The 20166-nt window shown below is 39.3% G+C and overlaps 2 protein-coding genes across 4 annotated transcripts; both read right to left on the bottom strand.

Annotated features, from left to right (window-relative positions):
* Window positions 1-288: 288 nt before the first annotated feature.
* Window positions 289-2447, bottom strand: LOC110910812 (serine/threonine/tyrosine-protein kinase HT1). Its single transcript, XM_022155402.2, has 3 exons — window positions 1645-2447; window positions 793-1248; window positions 289-576 (listed from the first exon to the last, which is right to left on the bottom strand). Exons 1-3 carry the CDS (start codon window positions 2056-2058, stop codon window positions 325-327), a joined length of 1122 nt encoding a protein of 373 aa, XP_022011094.1. The 5' UTR covers window positions 2059-2447; the 3' UTR covers window positions 289-324.
* Window positions 2448-7709: 5262 nt separating this feature from the next.
* On the bottom strand, window positions 7710-10297 carry LOC110910811 (RNA demethylase ALKBH10B). 3 transcript variants are annotated; one of them, XM_035984181.1, is made up of 7 exons: window positions 9904-10080; window positions 9712-9778; window positions 9450-9519; window positions 8701-8817; window positions 8495-8610; window positions 8260-8411; window positions 7710-8201 (listed from the first exon to the last, which is right to left on the bottom strand). In XM_035984181.1, the coding sequence occupies exons 2-7, from the start codon at window positions 9712-9714 to the stop codon at window positions 8012-8014; spliced, it is 648 nt and encodes a 215-aa protein (XP_035840074.1). In that variant the 5' UTR covers window positions 9715-9778; window positions 9904-10080; the 3' UTR covers window positions 7710-8011. The 3 variants fall into 3 exon arrangements, with proteins under 3 accessions (XP_035840074.1, XP_035840073.1, XP_022011093.1); XM_035984180.1 differs by having other exon boundaries at window positions 9939-10075; XM_022155401.2 differs by lacking the exon at window positions 9712-9778 and having other exon boundaries at window positions 9939-10297.
* Between the last annotated feature and the right edge of the window lie 9869 nt (window positions 10298-20166).

Here is a 20166-nt window from a genome sequence, read left to right as displayed (position 1 = left end):
TGGTCTATTTGCTCAAACGATGTTGTAAAACAAGGTCTCGGAGACCGGTACTCTCTATTTAAAAACATTAATTATACCTTTACTGGGATGCATCCAAAAATGGAAATTTTGATACCCAACTTCCATACAATGTACCAAACTAGTCACATGCAGATTAAAAAAAAGATTCACAAGTCAAGCATGAAGTTATATACAACTTAAAAATATATATAAAAAAATAATGTTACCTACGTAATTAAATTAGTAAAGCTTAATTGGGAAATAGAATTGAAGTGAGAAAATACAAAAAAAAAAAAAAAAAAACATTTAATTTCAAGGACTTAATTAGGCATGTACAGGTATGGAATTAGAGTCGATCGCCACACAACGTTTGAAACGATCAAGTATTGCATTTTTGCTAATGAGTCCCGAGTGAGGTGTCAGCGGGAGGCCTTCCCTCACACACTCATCGTATTTCTCCAGAGCCTGCACGATCTCCGTGAAATCTGGACGCTTTGATGGCTCTGCTGCCCAACATCGCTTGATTAGATGGGCAAGGGCCGGTTGGCAGCTTGCAGGGAGTGGTGGTCGCTCGTTCTGCATGTCAACACAGACGCAAACTGATCAATGGTTTTAAAAATGGCGCTGCTAAACGCACCCCCGTCACAAAACATGGTAGGCCCTTTCCCATTAAAATATAATATCCTTCTCACATTGGAGGTGCGTTTAGAGTAGAGGGGTACGTTTAGCTACCCCTTAAAAAAAGCAAACACAGATCTCGATAAAAAAAAGTAAGGCTGGCTATAGGCTAACCTTTTCTGCTACTGCGAATGCAGCTTGCACCGGAGTCATCCCTTGAAATGGGAGCAATGCAGTCGTAAGCTCCCATAAAACGATACCAAAGCTATAGACGTCCACTTTACGCGTATAAGGCTTCTCCTTAACCATCTCGGGAGCCATCCAACGATAAGTCCCCATATTTCCCTTTGATTCTTGTGTTTGCGTCTCAAGACACGACGTCCCAAAATCAGCCACCTTGACTCGCATTTCGTCGTTAAGGAGCAGGTTATTGGACTTTAGGTCTCTATGAACCACCCCTTGAGAATGGAGGTATTCCATTCCCCTTGATATGTCCAGGGCGAGCCTCAAAACAGTCTCGGTTGAGAGTGAGTAGGGCTCTTTCTTGTTTAAGTACATTCTCAGGGTTCCTTGTGACATGTACTCCGTTATGATGCAATAAACTGGAGGCTTTTTACAAGCTGCGATAAACTGCAATATGCACGTAGACAAATGATTAACGACATTACAAGTTGCGCGTCAAAACCATATATCTTTGTCAATAGATATTAGTATATTACAATGAAAAAATAATGATAAAACTAACCAACTAATGATAATATGATAAAACGTCAATAACTATCCTATTATTCAAACTTAAGATAAAATAATAACTCATAAATAAACTTAACGAGTAACTGATAAATCAAATAAATAAAAATTAACTAGGCTAACAATCAATAACTAATTAACCACATACATAACATCAAAGAGTATATATGTCTCTAGACGTATATGTACGTTTGGAAACACATTAACCGTTGTAAATTGTGTCACACTTAATTTGTAAATAGGGAAGTTAAGTAAAAAAAATTAGTTAATATTTACCTGTACTATGTTGGGATGATATAGTCTAGAGAGCAAAGCAACTTCTGATTTGAATTGTTGTTCTAGCATGGCTCTTGTCTCATCTTTATGAGTTGGGATCCTGACCATCTTGACAGCCACAGCCCTTTGCTTGTAGATCCCTCTATAAATCCGACTATGAGCACCGGAAGCAAACTTATTCCCTATGAAAAGTTGTGAAAGATCAGCAGTCCATTCTTCTTGATCTTCCTTGGCCACTTCCCATGTTTCAACATTTTCGGAATCCAAAATCATGGACCATGATTCAAGACTGTCAAATCTCTTCCTCTCCATGTTCTCCATCTCACTTTTCCATGGCGCTTTCGATGGGTATGGAATGGGCTTCTCCTTCTTCTTCTTCTTGAACCTTAGAGGGTTAAAACAAGAAATACCCATTGCTAGTTGGAGTATGCTAAAAACGAATCCGATTCGTGACTATAACATACAAAGTTACTCATGAAAAGCTAACAAAGTAACAATAGTATACAAGCTAGGGGTGATCAAGATCAAGAGGGGGGTGTGGATTGAATTTTGAAGGTGAAGTTCAAAGTAAAAAACGCCGAAAAGAGTGGATATGATCATGAACGAACCGAAATAATGAAAGATGAAGGAAGAATGATCCATAGTCAAAACTTGAGCAATGATTTGTTTACATGATCCAGCCAAAGAAACATTGTTTTGGAAAAAAGTAGTTGTAGTTGCATTGCAATAAAGAAAAAGGAGAAGAAGTCATGATAAATATAGGTAAATGGAAAAGGAAATACTCACAAGGCTTTTGTAGTCCACAAAGAGAAAGAGAAATAACCTTATAAACGGGACAATATATATATAACATTAATGCATTCATTACCGTTAACTACAGTCATGAATCTTTATTCGTTTACACTTTATGTGGCCTACAAAAACCGCAAAAAATATAACATAACACATTTTATTTAAAAAAGAAACCTCTAAAGTATGTTATAAGTTCTAGCTTCATAATTATCCACAAGTTATGATGGAGTCATGGAGTTTCATAATTGACTATTATCTACAAATTATCACCAACAGGCAAACAACAATATTATACAAGGGTCTTTGTTTTTTCTTAAAAAGATTGAAGATTTAATATATTTTGAGTTAAATGTAATTTTAGTCCCTATGGTTTGGGTCATTTTGCTAGTTTAGTCTAAAGGTTTTATTTTTCGTCTGTGGCTCCAAAAAGGTTTCACTGTTTGCCATTTTAGTTCACTAGGTTAACTTCATCCATTTATTCCGTTAACGAGAAGGGCAATTCGGTCATTTTATATGTAATTCTGTTAACTAGAAGGGCAATTTGGCCATATAAAATGACCAAATTGCCATTCTCGTTAACAGAAAAAATGGATGAAGTTCACACAGTGTACTAAAATGACAACGGTGAAATTGGACCCACAGACGAAAGATCAAACCTTTGGACTAAACTGGCAAAATGGCGCAAACCACAGGGACTAAAATGACATTTAACTCTAATATTTTTAATTACATATAAAAATAAATAAATGAAATGGCTTTTTCTTGCATTGTGGGTGACCCATGTAACTTTATGGGTGGATGATCAACATGATCAAGAAAAGTATGAATATTTTCAAGAAGACTGAGTGAGAGTCTCGTGAATGATCGGTTCATAGAAAAGGTAAAAGATAGACAAATTGCTCCACAACTCTCTTTTTTTTTCTTCTTGTTATCATTCAATGCTTTTGCCCTGGCTTTTGATGGTGTCAAATCACACTCATATTTGGGACCTTTCATTCCTCAATTACTTGATAATATAGGTACTTCTAGCTTCATTAAATTGATAAAGTAATTAAACTTCAATAATAACAACAACCAAACAAACAAAACATTTAATTTGCAATATTTTCAAAAAATTACTTTTAGTATTAATAGGTATCAATATGTCAATAATGTCATGACATAAATGTAATGCTTGACTATATAAGTTAATAAAGTACTTTTGGTATTAATAGGTATCAACATGTCATTATAAAAATCGAAGTTTGGCGAAACTTTTCTAAACAAAATCAAAACTCATTAGTGATTTACAATAGATTCATTCAACTGAACAAACCTAAAAAAATATCTCAAATTAAATTGTTTTGTTGCTATGTGAAATTTGGGAATGTAACGGTGCATGGCCAATCTTATGACATCTTAACATGACTAGACTATGAACGATTTTTTTATGTATACGCATGAAAGAAACTATCTTTAGATCGAGCGGTCCCTAGATGTATATTGAGGTTAATTAAGGTAGTTGTCTTTGATGATCTAGTATGTATTAAACTGAAATGATAATGCCTCCAAAGACAAGATGCAAGTGATATCACACAGTGGCGGATCTAGGATTCACGCCAAGCCGTAACGTTTTATAAATAAGCCGTAACGAAATCGAAAAAACATCAAATTTTTCCAAAATTTACACTAAAAACGTCAAATTTTTCCGAGCCAAGCCGTAGCGGAGGTTACCCCCCGGTAGGTCCGCCCCTCATATCACACCTAGAGTCTAAAAAGACACAACGAAGATGGATGTGTTTAAAAGATAACATGTATACACACACGAACGCATCGTTATTTTAAGATGCCAAGCTATAATTCGTTCAACCAACATCGTAAGTATAGATAGAGAAGAAGAAACGGTTTTCCTACACATACGAGGTGGTACACGTGATTGCTCTCGTATCCATCCCTACACTACATGATCAAGGCAAGAAAACAAGAATATTGTGAAGAGAACCAATTCTAGGACACATCTCTCTACTTTTGGATTCGTAACCTATACCTGAAGTGAAACTTCACACACAACTTTCGTGCGACATATACGAATTCCCAAGGACCATCTATTTTGTCCAGTTTATAATTATAGGTTACTTCTTTCGTTATGCGCTTAATTTGTACTCATCAGGGAGTGATCCTAAGTCCCGCCTAATAGGGTATCTAGAAATGAAAGCGTTTTTGGCATAAACATTTTCTTAATCATTGAGGCCCTCCGAAAAGATATGGAATAGTGACCAGGACCCCTCGAGTTTAAGCACGCTTCCAAGTAGGCTCGGTCTCCAACCATTTGGCCCGTCACATTAAGCTAAGAATTCTTTAGATCAGAATTGTTTTTTAGTTAAAGATTATTGGAAACAAAAGTACTTTTTTCAGGGTTATATTTCTATTTCAATAGAACAAGCATCCATATACTTTAGTTGCAAACTAAGGATCTAGGATGGTGCTCTGAACTTATCTAAAACCATGCACATGTATGTTTTGGGGTCTCGCATGGATGGTTTCATGATTCGGCTTACATATTAGCTTTCATACTTATAAGTCCTCTAAAAATGAACATTTTGAATACAAACAAGAGGAACTTCAGCAATGGACTAATCCATCAATGCAAGTCCATACCACCGGACCACAATAGAGTTTAACAAGGGATCATTGATGGAACATGATTGTTTGTCGGTGAATGTTTCGCCGTTGGTGGTCGATTACCTAGTAGTACTGTTTATTGGGCGCCTAAGAGGTTATGAGTATCAGTTAGGTACTTCTTTAAAGTCCGGTATTTGCCATACCTCATAATTTGTTGTAGATCATGTTTATTAAGGAAAATGACTAACTCAAGATGATCAAAGAGCATTAATCAGTCAAAACCGTTTGAGTGATTGTCTCCCACATTATAGCCTTGCATATATTTGTAATTAAATGTATTCCTTAGAATTAGCTTTCTCTTCTTGTATTTATGTCTTATTGTAATAGACAAAGCTTGGTTGATCACTTTCTTATAATGTTTACAAGTATTAACACATACCAATCTACCTTCGTCCACCACCTTTAGTTGTGCCATATTTTTTCTTTTTTATTCCATGCATGCTTTTCATAATTCAATTGTTTTCAAAAAAATAGAAATCAGTTATATTTTTTTAAGTACAGAAAATAAATGGTAAAAGTTGATCATACCTAAACACACCGCACCTCTACTGGTCCTTTTCCTTTGTTTTTTTTTTTCTAATCATAAAGATAGATTAAAATTATTCCATAAAAATGCAATTTAACAAATTTCCCATCTAATTTTTTATTGCTAATGACGAAAATACGAAATACAGACCTACACATTCATTAAACATGTAACAATAGTTTAAAGTTTTGCCATATATATTGCATTGTGGTATGTGTAGTAATATTAGTATATATTATGTCTTTTAAACTTTGAATAGGTATAACAGAATTTGGACCCATACGTTCTTAATTTTCTCAAATATGTTTACTTGTTTAGAAGTGATTGTAATAAAAAACAGTAAAACCCCATGTTTGAGCATAGCTTTCATTTTAGAGCTATTATCAGTAATTATCTTTTCTATTTTTCATACTTATGAGATATTGGTTTTCAAACATAACCGTTAACTGTCGCAAACTGTTAAATTTGGTAAATGAGAGACACAAACACACTTTTAACCACAAACGTTATACAAAATCAACTGAAACAGATCAAGCAAACACTTTACACTCACCCTCACATACGTCTGGTAATCTCTCACAAACAATTTTACAGATTTCAACAGATCTAAAGAACTACGAAAGTGATATGTGGTACTGTGAAATATTTGAATGACTAAAACACCACCTAACACCCTCTTTTATATGCTCCGACGACCCACTAAACAACCTGACAAACTCGGGCCGTTTACCAGCGGCACACCAGCCCATCCAAGCTGCAATCCCTTGAGCCCACCCATTCAATCCTGCGAATCAGTCTTCAAGTATACGGGCCTGCCCCACGTGAACCCAGAAAGTGGATGCCAGCAGCTCCACCCGACAGCTTCATGTTTTTTTTTCCTAAAACATAATACACCACCAAAATGAACTCAAGTTAGAATAGATATATAACTATATTTAGCTTATGAATTATTAACATGTTCAGATAACCAAAACATGTTACATCCCCCCCCCCCTCTTATAATACCATTTAAAATTTCATCTCTTAAAAAGAATAAGTCAACAACTAATGTATTATCACAACACAAGGGAATACTGGATTTGTACAATAGCCATAACTAATGTATTATCACAACACAAAGAAATAGGTAAATTGACATTTACATGAACTTCCCTCAACACATTCACAAGCCAAATGATCTCACATGTAGCAACACACATTGCTCGATATTTAGCCTTAGCTGATGACCGAGGAATAGTACTTTGTATCTTAGTTTTCTAAGAAACCAAAGATCGAATTCCCTAAAAACACACAGATACCAGCAACTGATTTTCTAGTGTTAAGGCATTTTGCTCAGTCTGAATCAACATAAGCTTTTAACTCTAAAGTAGAGGCTTTGCTAATTAAGACTCCTTTACCAGGTGCTTGTTTCAAGTACCTTAATAATCTAAGTTTAATCTTTAAATGCCTAGAAGTAGGTTTGTGCATGTAGTGAGTCAAATAATGTACAAAATATGCAATACCAGTCCTTGTGTAGGCCAAGTAAATCAACTTACCCAACAATTTTTGGTAAGTAGTAATACTAGTCAAAACATTCACTACTAGAAAACATGGTTTTTGTCATGTAAATTTTGGTTACAAAATGGTAGCAATTTCCTTATTGTCACCAGTTTACCACCGAAAATACGGTGACAAAAACACCCGTGTCAATTGCCCTAATGCCACCAAATTGCCACCATTTTTATATTTTGCTACCTTATTTTACCAACACGAAATTGGTCAAAATTATTTGCCACCGCTTTATGTTTGCTACGCTCAGCCTTGTTTGCCACCGATATTGCCACCATTTAGCCCCATTTAGTCACCGATATTGCCACCATTTAGCCATCGATATTGCCACCATTTAGCCACCATCACATTTTGATACCACTTAGCCACCTATATTGCCACCATTTTTGATACCATTTAGCCACCATTTTTTAAACAATTGCAACCATTTGCTACCATTTATTTGCTACCGTATTGATTACTGGAATATTGGTTTTTAATTCAGATTTATTTTTTTCATGCTATTTTCATCAAAATTACATATCGATACAACTACAAATGATATAAAAAAAAGTCTAATAAAATCCAAAAATTATATAAAACATCTTGTTTTCAACAGCATATAAAAAATACCAACTAAAATATAAACTAACTAAAATTATCCTAATAAGATAAACATCTAAACATTCAAAACAAGTGTTTATAGCCTATCTTCGAACTGTAGCTGTTAACATATCTTCAATTTGTGAAATCCTATCAAGCAACGCATCTTTATCCACCTTATCTTTTTCTTTTTCAGCCAACAACCCCGCAATAATTCCATTGAACCTTTCTTTTTCTTCATCTTTTTCCTTAACGAGCTCATTGATAACTAAGTTTAACTGTTCCATTTGGTGCGGGTACATTCGGTTGCCAGACTGTCATGACTTTGTTTTCACCGGTGTCGTCCATCCGGACTTTAAAGAATGTGACACTGATTCTTCTAGTTGGAGATTGACAAGTGACGTGGCGTGCCATGTCGGTGTTGTTTCCTCTCATCACTAAAAGTGATCTGTTTTCTGATATATGAAACTTAAACATGTAACATTTCATGATCAAAATAAGCTTACCCTTTGTGTAGGGAAAGCATGAGTGGTCCTTTGTAGTTTCCATCATTATCGCATACTAAAGTGCGCCCAAACGCCATTGTTGATTCAGAAAGAAGCAGAGTGGAGATTGGTTGTTCCAGATGAGGTGGTTTCAGGAAAGGCTGTGAAAACTCCTGCATTATATAAAAAATATCGTAAACTGTATGAACATTGAACACACATGTTAACTAAAGACATTACAGTAAAAGATTAATACCTCATCAAAAAAGCTTATGACGCAGCTGTTTGGTCTTTTGTTTTCAGAAATCAGATGAAAGTGAATCACATGGTCAATGACATCTTCAAGAGGAGCTGGGATCGGCTCGATTTGGCCTATACGCATATCGATAATTAGTTAAAATGGGTCGAATACACCTAATACACGATCATTGATATAAAATGTGACTTATTGAGGATGCTTACCATCTTGGGATTTAATTATAGCATCATCTTTTACTTGACCAAAAATAGGAGCTCCAAATTGAATGAGTTCTCTCTTAATTGCTTTCGACTGTTGGTTGTACTTGATAAACGTCTCACCTAATCATAGTTGAACAAAATTAAGAACCAATACTCTAGTTTAGGAGGAAGAAAAAAAATGTAACAATATTATTTGTATCAGATTAGATAATGTTCTGCTGTTTAAAAATTCTTTTGTATCCTATGATTGAAAGAGCAGTTATAAGATAATTATAAAGGAAATGCAATAACTGCCAAACTTGTTCAATCCCTTACTACCTCAAAACTTCAGTCATGTCGGTAGTAGTGCAAATTTTCCGCATTTCGATCAAAAATTTTTATATATATTATGTTTGGCCCGGGCTTGCCCGGACTTTTTTTAGTGCCCGTGTCTTTCGGCCCTGACACGTTCAACGGGCAAGATCCGCCACTGGTTAACTCGTATAGGACCCGGTAATGCGGGAGTTTAAGGCCGGGCGTGGGGCGGGGCTACCACATGACATGGCGGAACCTCATTGGCCAAGAGCACTAGCCCTTTGAAATTGGCTTTTTTTCCACGCCACCCAACCCACGCCCCACCATACCCCTTTGAAATTGGCTTTTGGTCTTGGGTGTCCCATAGTCCACGTGTCGCACCATGCCCTCAACCCGCGCCCCACCATACCCCACGGTCTAAATACATAAAGAAATCATTAACTTATATATTTACAAACCTTGAACTTGCTCTTTTTCTACTGATTGCACACGCAAACTAGTCCAGCATATGCTTCCTTCTCTATTATCCTAACAGAATAGAAAAGAGCACCTTGTTTTTCAATGCTTTGCCGTATTACAACAATAATTATAATTAAACTAAACCTAACACCAAAATTTGAACTCCCTATATTATAATTGTTAGATTATCATATAAATATAAGAATGTTTGCACAAACAAAAAATTAAGAAATCAGTTTTATCTTTTAAAGAATTACTTACCATCCTTTAGAATGTTGTTGATTTATGCCAGGCTTCAAGATTAGAGCCCCTGAACCCAGCAATTAAACTAACATGGCAAAAATACAAACATAAGTTGCAAAACTGAAAACCCTAACCATCGTTGTTATGTGCAGACAAAATCTGCAAAACTTCTAACAAGTAAAGCAATTAACAAAATGAAACAACACTAACCTTCTAAACCCTAGATACGAAGCCCTAATTAATACCTTGTTATCGAAATCTGCGAAGCTCGAATCGACACAAAGCCTTAACAGAGACGTGAAGCCCAAATGGAACCTTAATCGACACAAATCCTTAACAGAGACGTTGTTGCCGCTGCTCAACCACCAGAAAATACCCACAACGTCTTCGCCGACTACCACAACCTCACTATCTTCATCTCTACTGATCTGTTCCAGCATCATCGCCGTTCTAAGGTGAGGAAAACAGAAACGTGGATACGCATATTAAGGAGATTGTGGCCTTTGGGTGTGGGTGTGGAATTTTGCGGAGAGAAGGGACAGAAAGAGGCGGTGGGTTTTCAAATTATTTCACCAGGATTTCTATGCTTTTGGGTTTATGAGATTCGATTGGCGATTTGAATTTTAAATTGTTACCATTTTGATGGTGGCAAGCTGAATGACGTCAAAAAAACGGTGGCAACTTCCATAAAATGTTATATTTTTATATATTTGTCACCATTTTACGACAGTATTATATAAAATATTATTATTTTAGATATTTGAGATATATTTGCTACCAATAATATTTTGGTTGAAAAATGGTAACTGATTTTGCTACCATTTTCTTTCGGTTGCAAATTTTGGTGGCTATTACCTAGTTTTCTAGTAGTGATTACTATTTTGACTATACAAAGAAGTTAGAACATGATTTTGTTCTATAGGATTGTTAGAGGTTTGCATGCAGACATGCCATATGTAACACCCCGTGTTTTCGAATGTCAAAGTCAAAGTCCAAGTCAACGTTGACTTTCTTTGACTGTAAATAGTCGATTTTATATTTTATTTGTATTATGTGGAGTAAGTGTTGTAATCAGAAAGAATCGAAGTAATCGAACGTTTTAACGCGAACCGATTTACGACTGTGAATAGTAGGAAGTAACAATGCGATAAAGTTAACTAATCGGTAATCAAACCGATCTAACTATCATCGAATCTCGAATTACGCGAACTCTGGTTGTTGTTATACGTGTGTGCGTGCCTTATGTGTTACCTGTGCGTGTTTATTTTATGTTTTGTGTGTTAATCAATCGAAGAAATCGAAACTCGAAACTCAAATCGAATACAATCGAAATCGAACTACGACGAATGGTAACGTTAGGATAAGGAGAACTATAGATGATTATATGTTAGATATAGTAGTTGGGACTGAAAGTAGTTTGAATAGGAAACTCTATCGTACTCGCATCGTCTTCGATCAGAATCGGAATATCAAAAATCATCGCAAAACACTCAAAAGGGGGTCACCGATCGAACAGGAGACACTGATCGAACAGGCCAGCTGATCGAACCAGCTGTTCGATCGAGCAGGCCAGCCGATCGAACCAGCTGTTCGATCGAGCAGGCCAGCCGATCAGGATGTCTGTCCGATCGGTTAACACTTTCCTCTTTTGGAGCCTATAAATAGGGTTGTCATTGTCATCTTTACCACTTTTGGAAAGCTCTGACCGACAAGCTCCTGTTCTTCACCTTTTCTCAGATTTCTCTCAACTCCGGTAAGTATTCACTCTAAATCTTGTACGTTTCTGATCCATGCATGATTTTACACCTTTTCATCTTTCAAATCTTGATTTCTAACCGTGAAATCATCAAGATCTAAGCATTCTAGGATGATGTCATCATGGTGTTCTTCAAGAACATCATGTTTTGACCTCAATCCACCATGAATAGCTCGGATCTAACCGATTTCCACATAAACAAGTTAAGATCTACCAGAGATCTAAACATTTACTTGGTGTAAGGGATTGAAAGGAGGATTTCCAACTTTCTTTCAACTCTATTTTACACTCAATGCCTTCAAACCGATAGAAACGGAGCTTGAGCTAACTCACCAATCATTCCGATGGTCGTGTGATTCAAGACTCGGGTTCTATCTACGAGGTTCACCGACTTCGGGTTAAACGTTAAACTGACGTTCCGAACCGTTTACCGGCCGGACTTGGGTGATTCCTGTCCGAGCAGGAGAAACAAGTAAGAACGAAAGTGTCCTAGTTCAACTCGTTGTCAAACTACCTCAATATAACGTCAAATAATCAGAACAACCAAGTGTTAGACGAACAGGCCGACCAGGTCAGGATGCTGGCCGAACGACCAGGCCAGCCGATCGGCTAGCATGTGGCCCCACACTTTAACAAACTCATGAAGTATGGTATTGAACGAGGTGATGTTCGATCGGACGAGTTGTTTGGTAACATTACTCATCGGATCATGCGATACTATGCTTCAACACTTAATCGATTTTTCAACTCGTTCGACACATTGGGGTGCCACCCGATCGAACATGCTATCAGAACGAACAGGCTGTTCGATCGGATACGCTGCTCGATTGAGTGACAACCTGCTGAGGACTACTGCTGAAGTTCCTAACCGATCGGTTAAGCCGACCGATCGAACGGATCGTTCGATCGACCGACTTGAAAGGTAAGAACACTTCAGTGTTCTCAAATGCTGCAACAAAAACTTCAAAAGTTCAAACCATCATACACAAACACATCCTACTCAAAGGAAGAAACAATCCACTCGAACAGTCCAACCGATCGAGCCTACCGGCCGATCGAGCAGGCTGTCCGAACGGATTGTCCAGCCGAACGAACAACCCACTCGATCGAACCTGCCGTTCGATCGACCAGGCTGTTCGACCCACTTACACTTGTTTCCATTATTATTCATCGTTATGCTATCGAACTGTTCAGGTTAGCCCTACTCTCAAGCGCTCCCTTCAATCCATCAATCAACCGCTGTGAGTATACTCGATCCCTTTTTGCTTTTAGCACTTTTGGGTGTTACATACGTTACTTATATCAAGACACAATCAATCACACTACTCAAACAATTTGAACGCTAACCACTATGCATGTATTACGTGACTAAATGAATGCTTGTTGATTATGGTTACACGTGGAATGCTGTCTACCTGCCTTAACAACGTAGTACTATAGTTTGGACTCAGCACCCGTTCTCACGGGGGTTGTTAAGGACAATTACTTGCATGGATTACGGTGGTAATCATGTATTGCGAACTGTCTCGGACAGTCAACCCGCAGTCACTGGTATTGATAGGTCCATGTCGATAACATGCTTCGTTTTCCTCTATGTACGTGCTGGTTATGCGTAAACTATTCGAACTCTATATGCTAATATCAAACTTGTATGCTCACCTTTACATTATATGTATTGACTTTATTTTAACGTATGTGACAGGTATTTAAGATGTTTGCTTGCTAGGAAAGCGAGGCTAGAATAAAGTTCTAAAGGCCCCCAACAGATAGTTATCTGTCAGGAAAGAGCAACTAGAGCATAGTTGTTTGTAGATCTTGTCAGGCTGGGTCTTTAGGAGCATTCGAACAATGTTTAGTTTTGTTATGTTTAAATCTGAGTTGTCGGAACAGAATTTCTTGTTTGGATATTGTCTGTAATAATGTATTTGTTTATTCGGGATACGGTATGGGACGTATCTTTAACTGGATTATATAAATAGTTGTTATGGAAACTTTTGAACAATCTGTTTCGCTCAGTGCCACGCCCCGATGATTCCGCCATCGGTTGGGGTGTGACAGATTGGTATCAGAGTCATAACTATAGGGAATTAGGCAGGACACGACCTAGTCCGGGTCGTTGTCTTAGAGACCTAGACTATAGTTAGGAACCAACAGACCCAGCTCAGGCGCTAAACTCTAACATTCTTCGCTATCACTACACTCGAATTTCCAAAAAAAGTCAAGCGATTTAGCCGAGATTAGGTGTGAAAGCCGCAAACTCTCGACTAAATTGTTTGATCGATGCTGATTTTTATCAATGTATCAATGATTTCCTCATTATTTTCGATAACAAACGAGGAGAATTATACCAAATCAGGAGTGAAATCCATATTTTGATGCATAATCTCCTCCATTTTTTTTACTAAAACAAGGAAGAAATTGCTAAGCCAGGGGTGGAACCCGAACCTTGGCAACTTATTCCCAACTTTTACTCATCTCACCAAAGCCTCGACGGACTCCAACGACCTGAACTCACAAGTATGACTTAGGGAATACGCATTAAACGCCCAAGAATCGAGGCAGAAACGCGATCCCGAAAGTCGAAAAGTGACGATAAGTCTACTGTGAATAGTCGAATCACTTTGGGTAGTCCATGTCTATAGCCGCAGACAATCTATTTCTCGATTTTATGTGTTTCGATTATGAGCCCGCAACCGCAGACTCTGATGATTCGTTGATTTTTATGTGTTTTATGTGTAATGTGACAACTCGAGTTTTCAAGATTCCACTTTCGCACTATTGCACGTTAATTGTTTAGATTGTCTGATACACGACTTGTGTGCTTCACAACCGGACACGTTGTAATATGTTAAAAACGTATTGTAGTCGGCATATTATACTTGATGGGTGATGAGTGTGTTTATATATTGATATAGTAATATTATGCTTTGTGCTGTGTTGTTTATATGTTAACGAAATTATAATCAATATAATTGAATCATGCCGAACACCCCTATGAAAACACACAATGACCGAAAACACATTGGTGTTTTCGTCCATAGCTAACTACCGAAAACCAAATGGGCTCTGGCCCAGAACGTCCTATTATAATGTTTGTTCACAACCTATACGCATAAGTTAATCGGAAAAACCCTAACCGCCTCTCACATTCTCTCTCGTTTTTCTTTGAAACCGACGGCTGCCTTTACCTCATTCGAAGTTTGGTTCCCTGAATTGATCATCCTTATTCGGTTAGTGGATTATAAATGCTTGTGATTATTTGTTGATATGATGATGTTTCGGTTAGATAACTTGTTCATAGATTTAATATGTATGCAAATAGGTTACATGATGAGCATGTCAATTGTTTTGTTTGATCATTGGGTAGAATTGTAGGCTAGATCATGTGTGGTCCAATTGAAATCAATGGCACCTTACACACCCCAATACATAAATAGTAGAATGTGCACTGCATGTGTTTTGTCGGCCATCATGCCTTACTTTTGCATGTGAATTGGCGGCTGGCCTTTATCTGAGGTTGTGGGTTACAAGAGTCAAAAAGGGGCACTAGTTTCAGGAGGGCATGTGGCAAGATGTCTAGGATTGGTGGGATAGGGCGGCTCAAAGGGGGTTGGTTAGCTTATTGGCCCAATAAGGTTAATTAACCGATCATGAAGGGTGGCGGCTACTCTTGCATAAAATCACCCCACTTTGTTGACTAACAATATTCTTGGGCGGCACATAATTTTATTGGGTAATATGGGCGGCTTATATCATTGGGTAATATGGGCCGCTTGCAAAAAAAAAGAATACACCGATTACTACTAGATCAAAGGTGCAGGGGGGTCATGTGGGTTTGGGCGGTTGGTGAATGGTTATTGGTTGTGGGCTTCGGCCCAGTAGGACAAGAGAAATGAATGGTGGCTTGTTGCACGAGACCACCGCCCCCATACTCCATTAATATATTTTATTCTTGTGAGTTGCATGAATTATTATTTGGATGATTATCATATACGAATGATTTGTATTGTTTATACATGCTAGAGGTTATGATTTGGATTTAGGGGCGTAAATAATTATCTGTTACATGATCAAGTGAATAGAGGTATTAGAGTTTAATTGTGTTCGTAGTTAATATTATCTTTAATCGGTAAGCACATGGATTGGATTATAAATTATGGGTAACTTGGTGGTTTGAATGGGCATATATGACTATATGTGTGGGATTGTTTAAATGTTAGGTGTTGTGCATGATTTTTATGATATTGAATACATGCTAGTACTTCTGTGATTATACCTATACGTGAACAAGTTGGATATAAACTGATTGTGCATACGTGCGTATTTAGGGCGTGATTGATTAACTGTGAGCACTTACTTAGCATACCGAGCAAATCAAGGTGAGTTCACACTCCTACTAAGGCATGGGATTCCCGGGTCGTGGGAATGGGTTAAAGGTTTCAATTGACTTATAACGTACAAACGCTTTTCCTAGACTATCACCTATCATAGTCCTCGGATGTCAGGACGGTTCCGTAGGTTGGGATAACACCTACGTGGTTCCGTAGGTTGGATAACACCTACGTGGTCATATGCCATTACTATCCTCGTTACAAAGGATACGCACGTAAGACCTACGTGTACGCATCACTTACTTCTTCCGTAGGTTGGATAACACCTACGTGGTCACATGCCAATTACTATCCTCGATACAAAGGATACGCACGTAAGACCTACGTGTACGCATTACTTACTTCTTCCGTAGGTTGGATAACACCTACGTGGTCACATGCCAATTACTATCCTCGATACAAAGGATACGCACGTAAGACCTACGTGTACGCATTACTTACTTCTTCCGTAGGTTGGATAACACCTACGTGGTCATATACTACTGTTCTCGGACGAAGAACAGGGATGATACGAATAGTCTAGTGGTCACATAACATGGGAAGCCCCCACCTGTATAACTTACTATTGGCCCTGTAGAGCCACCCGTTACTTACTGCTACGCATTTACTTACTGTGAACTCGCTCAACTAGTTTGTTGATCATTCTGTTACATGCCTTGCAGACCGTTAGGTACTTGGAGCTTGCACTGGAGAAGCGGGTCGTTGTGGGCAAGGATCGTGGTTTCTACGTTGAACTATTATGACATTTAAAACTATTAACTAATGTTGGTTTATTTACTATGCTTCCGCTACACTTTGAAACTATGGTTATGTTTTGAACACCTATCGTATTGAATGTATGGTTTACATTTATTTTACTTAATATTAATTACATGTTCAATATGATTGGTGGCTTGATCCTGGTCAGTCACGCTCCCAAGCGGTGATACTCCGCGTGTGGATTTTGGGGGTGTGACAGATTGGTATCAGAGCCATTGGTTATAGAGAACTTGGTTTTAATATGGAAAAACGTTTTTATTAAAACCAGACTATAACCAGAACAGTGCTCTCAACGATCCACAACGACGCTTCGCTCCACGTGCAAGGCTCGACATTTTAGGTAATAAGGTTTATGTTTATTGCCTACTTGCTAGAATTACTTAGGACTTTGCTCGTGGTATGTTTAGACTACAATGCTCACTATTTGCTATTGCTTAAGAACCCTTACGTGCTTACGCTTTTCTGTCATCGCACTATTCGCGAACTTTTCTCACTTATGTTGCCTTTGATGTGAAGATCAATGGCCGCACGAATTAACATGACTCAAGCCCAGCTAGAGGCTCTCATTGCTGCGGCAGTTGCAGCCGCTCAAGCAGGTAGTACACCCTGCAGTATAGACACTCGGATCTTTAGATCCTACATTAATTCTCGTATTTAACTTTGCCCTATTCGTACACAATAGGTCAACCCGCTCAGCAACAACCTGTGTGCACCTTCAAGAACTTCATGGACTGTCGTCCAAACTCTTTCAGCGGCACAGAAGGAGCGGTTGGACTCCTCCACTGGTTCGAGAAGCTAGAATCAGTATTCGAGATGTGCGAGTGCCCTGAGGCTCGCAAGGTCAAGTTTGCTACCGGCACCTTGGAAGGAATCGCGCTAACCTGGTGGAACGCGCAGGTGCAGATTCTTGGGTTGGCAGCAGCTAACGCCACCCCATGGAACGATTTTAAGGAACTCATCAAGCGTGAGTATTGCACGCGTGAAGATATTCACAAGCTAGAAGACGAGCTGTATAATCTGAAAATGGTTGGGTCGGAGATTGAAGCGTATACCAAGCGGTCAAACGAGCTGGCCGTGCTGTGTCCAACTATGGTGGACCCTCCATACAAGCGCATTGAGTTGTATCTCAAGGGATTGGCGCCAGAAATTCAGAGCCACGTGACGTCGGCTAACCTCGAAAACATCCAGGAAATCCAACGCCTCGCTCACCGCATCACCGATCAGGCAGTGGATCAGAATAAACTGCCTAAGCGTGTCAGTGCTACTACTACAGTCACTCCTTCAGCTACTCCCGTTACCCTCAGTGACAACAAGAGGAAATGGGAGGGGGATTCAAGCAAAGCATCAGTTTCGGTTCAGTCCCAGAATCAGCAGCGAAAGACTGACAACTATCAAAGCCCTAACCAGCAGTCGTCAGGTAGCCACAGGCAGGGTGGATATCGCGGAAATCTTCCAAAGTGCAACAACTGCAACAAGCACCACAACGGTCAGTGTAACAGGGGTCGTTGTCAAAGATGCCTCAAGATGGGTCACGAGGCCAAAGACTGTAGAAGCCTTCGTCCTGCGAACCAAAACCAGCAGCAGCCTCACGCTCAGCCTAACCAACAACAGGGCAACAAAGGATGCTACAATTGTGGTGCTGAAGGCCACATCAAGAGACACTGCCCACAGCTCAACAGGAACCAGAACAACAACAACAACAATCAGGGCAATGGCAACAACAACAATGGGGGAAACAACAATGGCAACGAGGCAAGAGGTCAAGCTTTCGTGTTAGGACGAGGAGATGCAATGAACGAAATTTGAACTTATAACTTATTTTGGGTTTTCATTATTATGTTTACGCTACTCAAACAAAGTTTGGCTCGAACATTAATCGTATTGAGTTTATGAATTATTTTACCCACTATATTTTATGTTTGATATAATGGATGGTTTGATATTATTGAACGCACCTGCCATAATTATGGGCCTTACGAACAGGGTGTGCAAACCCTATCTTGACAAGTTCGTCATCATCTTCATCGATGACACTTAGATCTACTCCAAGAGTCGGGAGGAGCACGAACAGCACTTACGTCTTATCTTGGAACTTCTTCGAAACGAGCAACTGTACGCAAAGTTTCCAACATGCGACTTCTGGCTTCGTGAAGTCCACTTCTTAGGCCACGTAGTGAACGAGGACGGGATCCATGTTGATCCATCCAAGGTAGATTCGATCAGGAACTGGCCTGCACCGCGAACACCGACAAAAATACGCCAATTCTTGGGTTTGGCAGGTTACTACCGGCGATTTACCAAAGACTTCTCCAAGATCGCGCAGCCGCTTACTATGATTAACACAGAAAGGTGTCGTTTACAGATGGGGTAATACGCAAGAGACCGCTTTTCAGTACTTAAGGGATAGGCTTTGCAGCGCACCTATTCTCTCATTGCCGGAGAGCACGGATGACTTCGTGGTTTATTGTGACGCATCGATACAGGGGCTTGGTTGTGTATTGATGCAGCGGGATAAAGTTATTGCCTACGCTTCGCGGCAACTCAAGGTTCATGAACGGAACTACACGACGCACGATTTAGAGCTGGGAGCTGTTGTTTTCGCGCTTAAGATATGGCGACACTACCTGTACGGTACCAAGTGCACGATTTACACCGATCACAGGAGTCTCGAGCATATTCTTAAGCAAAAGGATTTGAATATGCGTCAACGGAGATGGGTTGAACTTCTAAACGACTATGAATGCGCCATCAAGTATCATCCAGGCAAGGCCAATGTTGTGGCTGATGCCCTCAGTCGGAAAGACTCTCTACCTAAGCGCGTGCGAGCGCTACAGCTTACTATTCAGTCCAGTCTTCCTGCACAGATACGAGCTGCTCAGTTAGAAGCACTGAAACCCGAAAACGTCAAAGCTGAAGCCTTACGCGGCTCAAGGCAACGCATGGAACAAAAGGAAGACGGCGCCTACTATGTAACGGGGCGTATTTGGGTCCCACTTTATGGCGGTTTACGCGAACTTGTAATGGATGAAGCTCACAAGTCTCGCTATTCGGTACATCCAGGGTCGGATAAAATGTACCACGACATCAGCACTACTTATTGGTGGCCTAGTATGAAGGCTCACATCGCTACGTACGTTGGAAAATGCTTAACCTGTGCGAGAGTCAAGGTTGAATATCAGAAACCAGCTGGTCTACTTCAGCAGCCTAAGATACCACAGTGGAAATGGGAAGAAATTTCCATGGATTTCGTTACGAGCTTACCTAGATCCCAGCGTGGGAATGACACTATTTGGGTGATCGTTGATCGACTCACAAAGTCTGCTCATTTCTTGGCTATCAAAGAAACGGATAAGTTTTCTACCTTAGCAGACATTTACTTGAAAGAAGTTGTTTCGAGGCACGGAGTGCCAACCTCCATCATTTCAGATCGCGATGCACGATTTACGTCAGAGCTATGGCAAGCGATGCACAAATCCTTCGGCTCACGTTTAGACATGAGCACAGCATATCACCCTCAGACGGATGGGCAGTCTGAGCGAACTATCCAAACTCTAGAAGACATGCTTC

The sequence above is a fragment of the Helianthus annuus genome, chromosome 15 (genome assembly GCF_002127325.2).
Source record: "Helianthus annuus cultivar XRQ/B chromosome 15, HanXRQr2.0-SUNRISE, whole genome shotgun sequence".
Taxonomy (NCBI): domain Eukaryota; kingdom Viridiplantae; phylum Streptophyta; class Magnoliopsida; order Asterales; family Asteraceae; genus Helianthus; species Helianthus annuus.
Note: the sequence above shows the minus strand (reverse complement) of the source record. Positions and strands in the feature narration are given on the sequence as shown.

What these genes read in the sequence shown, in the direction of transcription:
- LOC110910812 (XM_022155402.2), bottom strand. Translation starts at nt 2,058, where the DNA reads ATGGGTATTTCTTGTTTTAACCCTCTAAGGTTCAAGAAGAAGAAGAAG. An exon ending in ATCATCCCAACATAGTACAG is followed by an intron (nt 1,249 to 1,644) that starts GTAAATATTAAC and finishes TGCATATTGCAG; the next exon opens with TTTATCGCAGCTTGTAAAAA. An exon ending in CATTCGCAGTAGCAGAAAAG is followed by an intron (nt 577 to 792) that starts GTTAGCCTATAG and finishes GTTGACATGCAG; the next exon opens with AACGAGCGACCACCACTCCC.
- LOC110910811 (XM_022155401.2), bottom strand. Translation starts at nt 10,136, where the DNA reads ATGATGCTGGAACAGATCAGTAGAGATGAAGATAGTGAGGTTGTGGTA. An exon ending in TCGCAGATTTCGATAACAAG is followed by an intron (nt 9,520 to 9,938) that starts GTATTAATTAGG and finishes CTATTCTGTTAG; the next exon opens with GATAATAGAGAAGGAAGCAT. An exon ending in AGAAAAAGAGCAAGTTCAAG is followed by an intron (nt 8,818 to 9,449) that starts GTTTGTAAATAT and finishes AACTATGATTAG; the next exon opens with GTGAGACGTTTATCAAGTAC.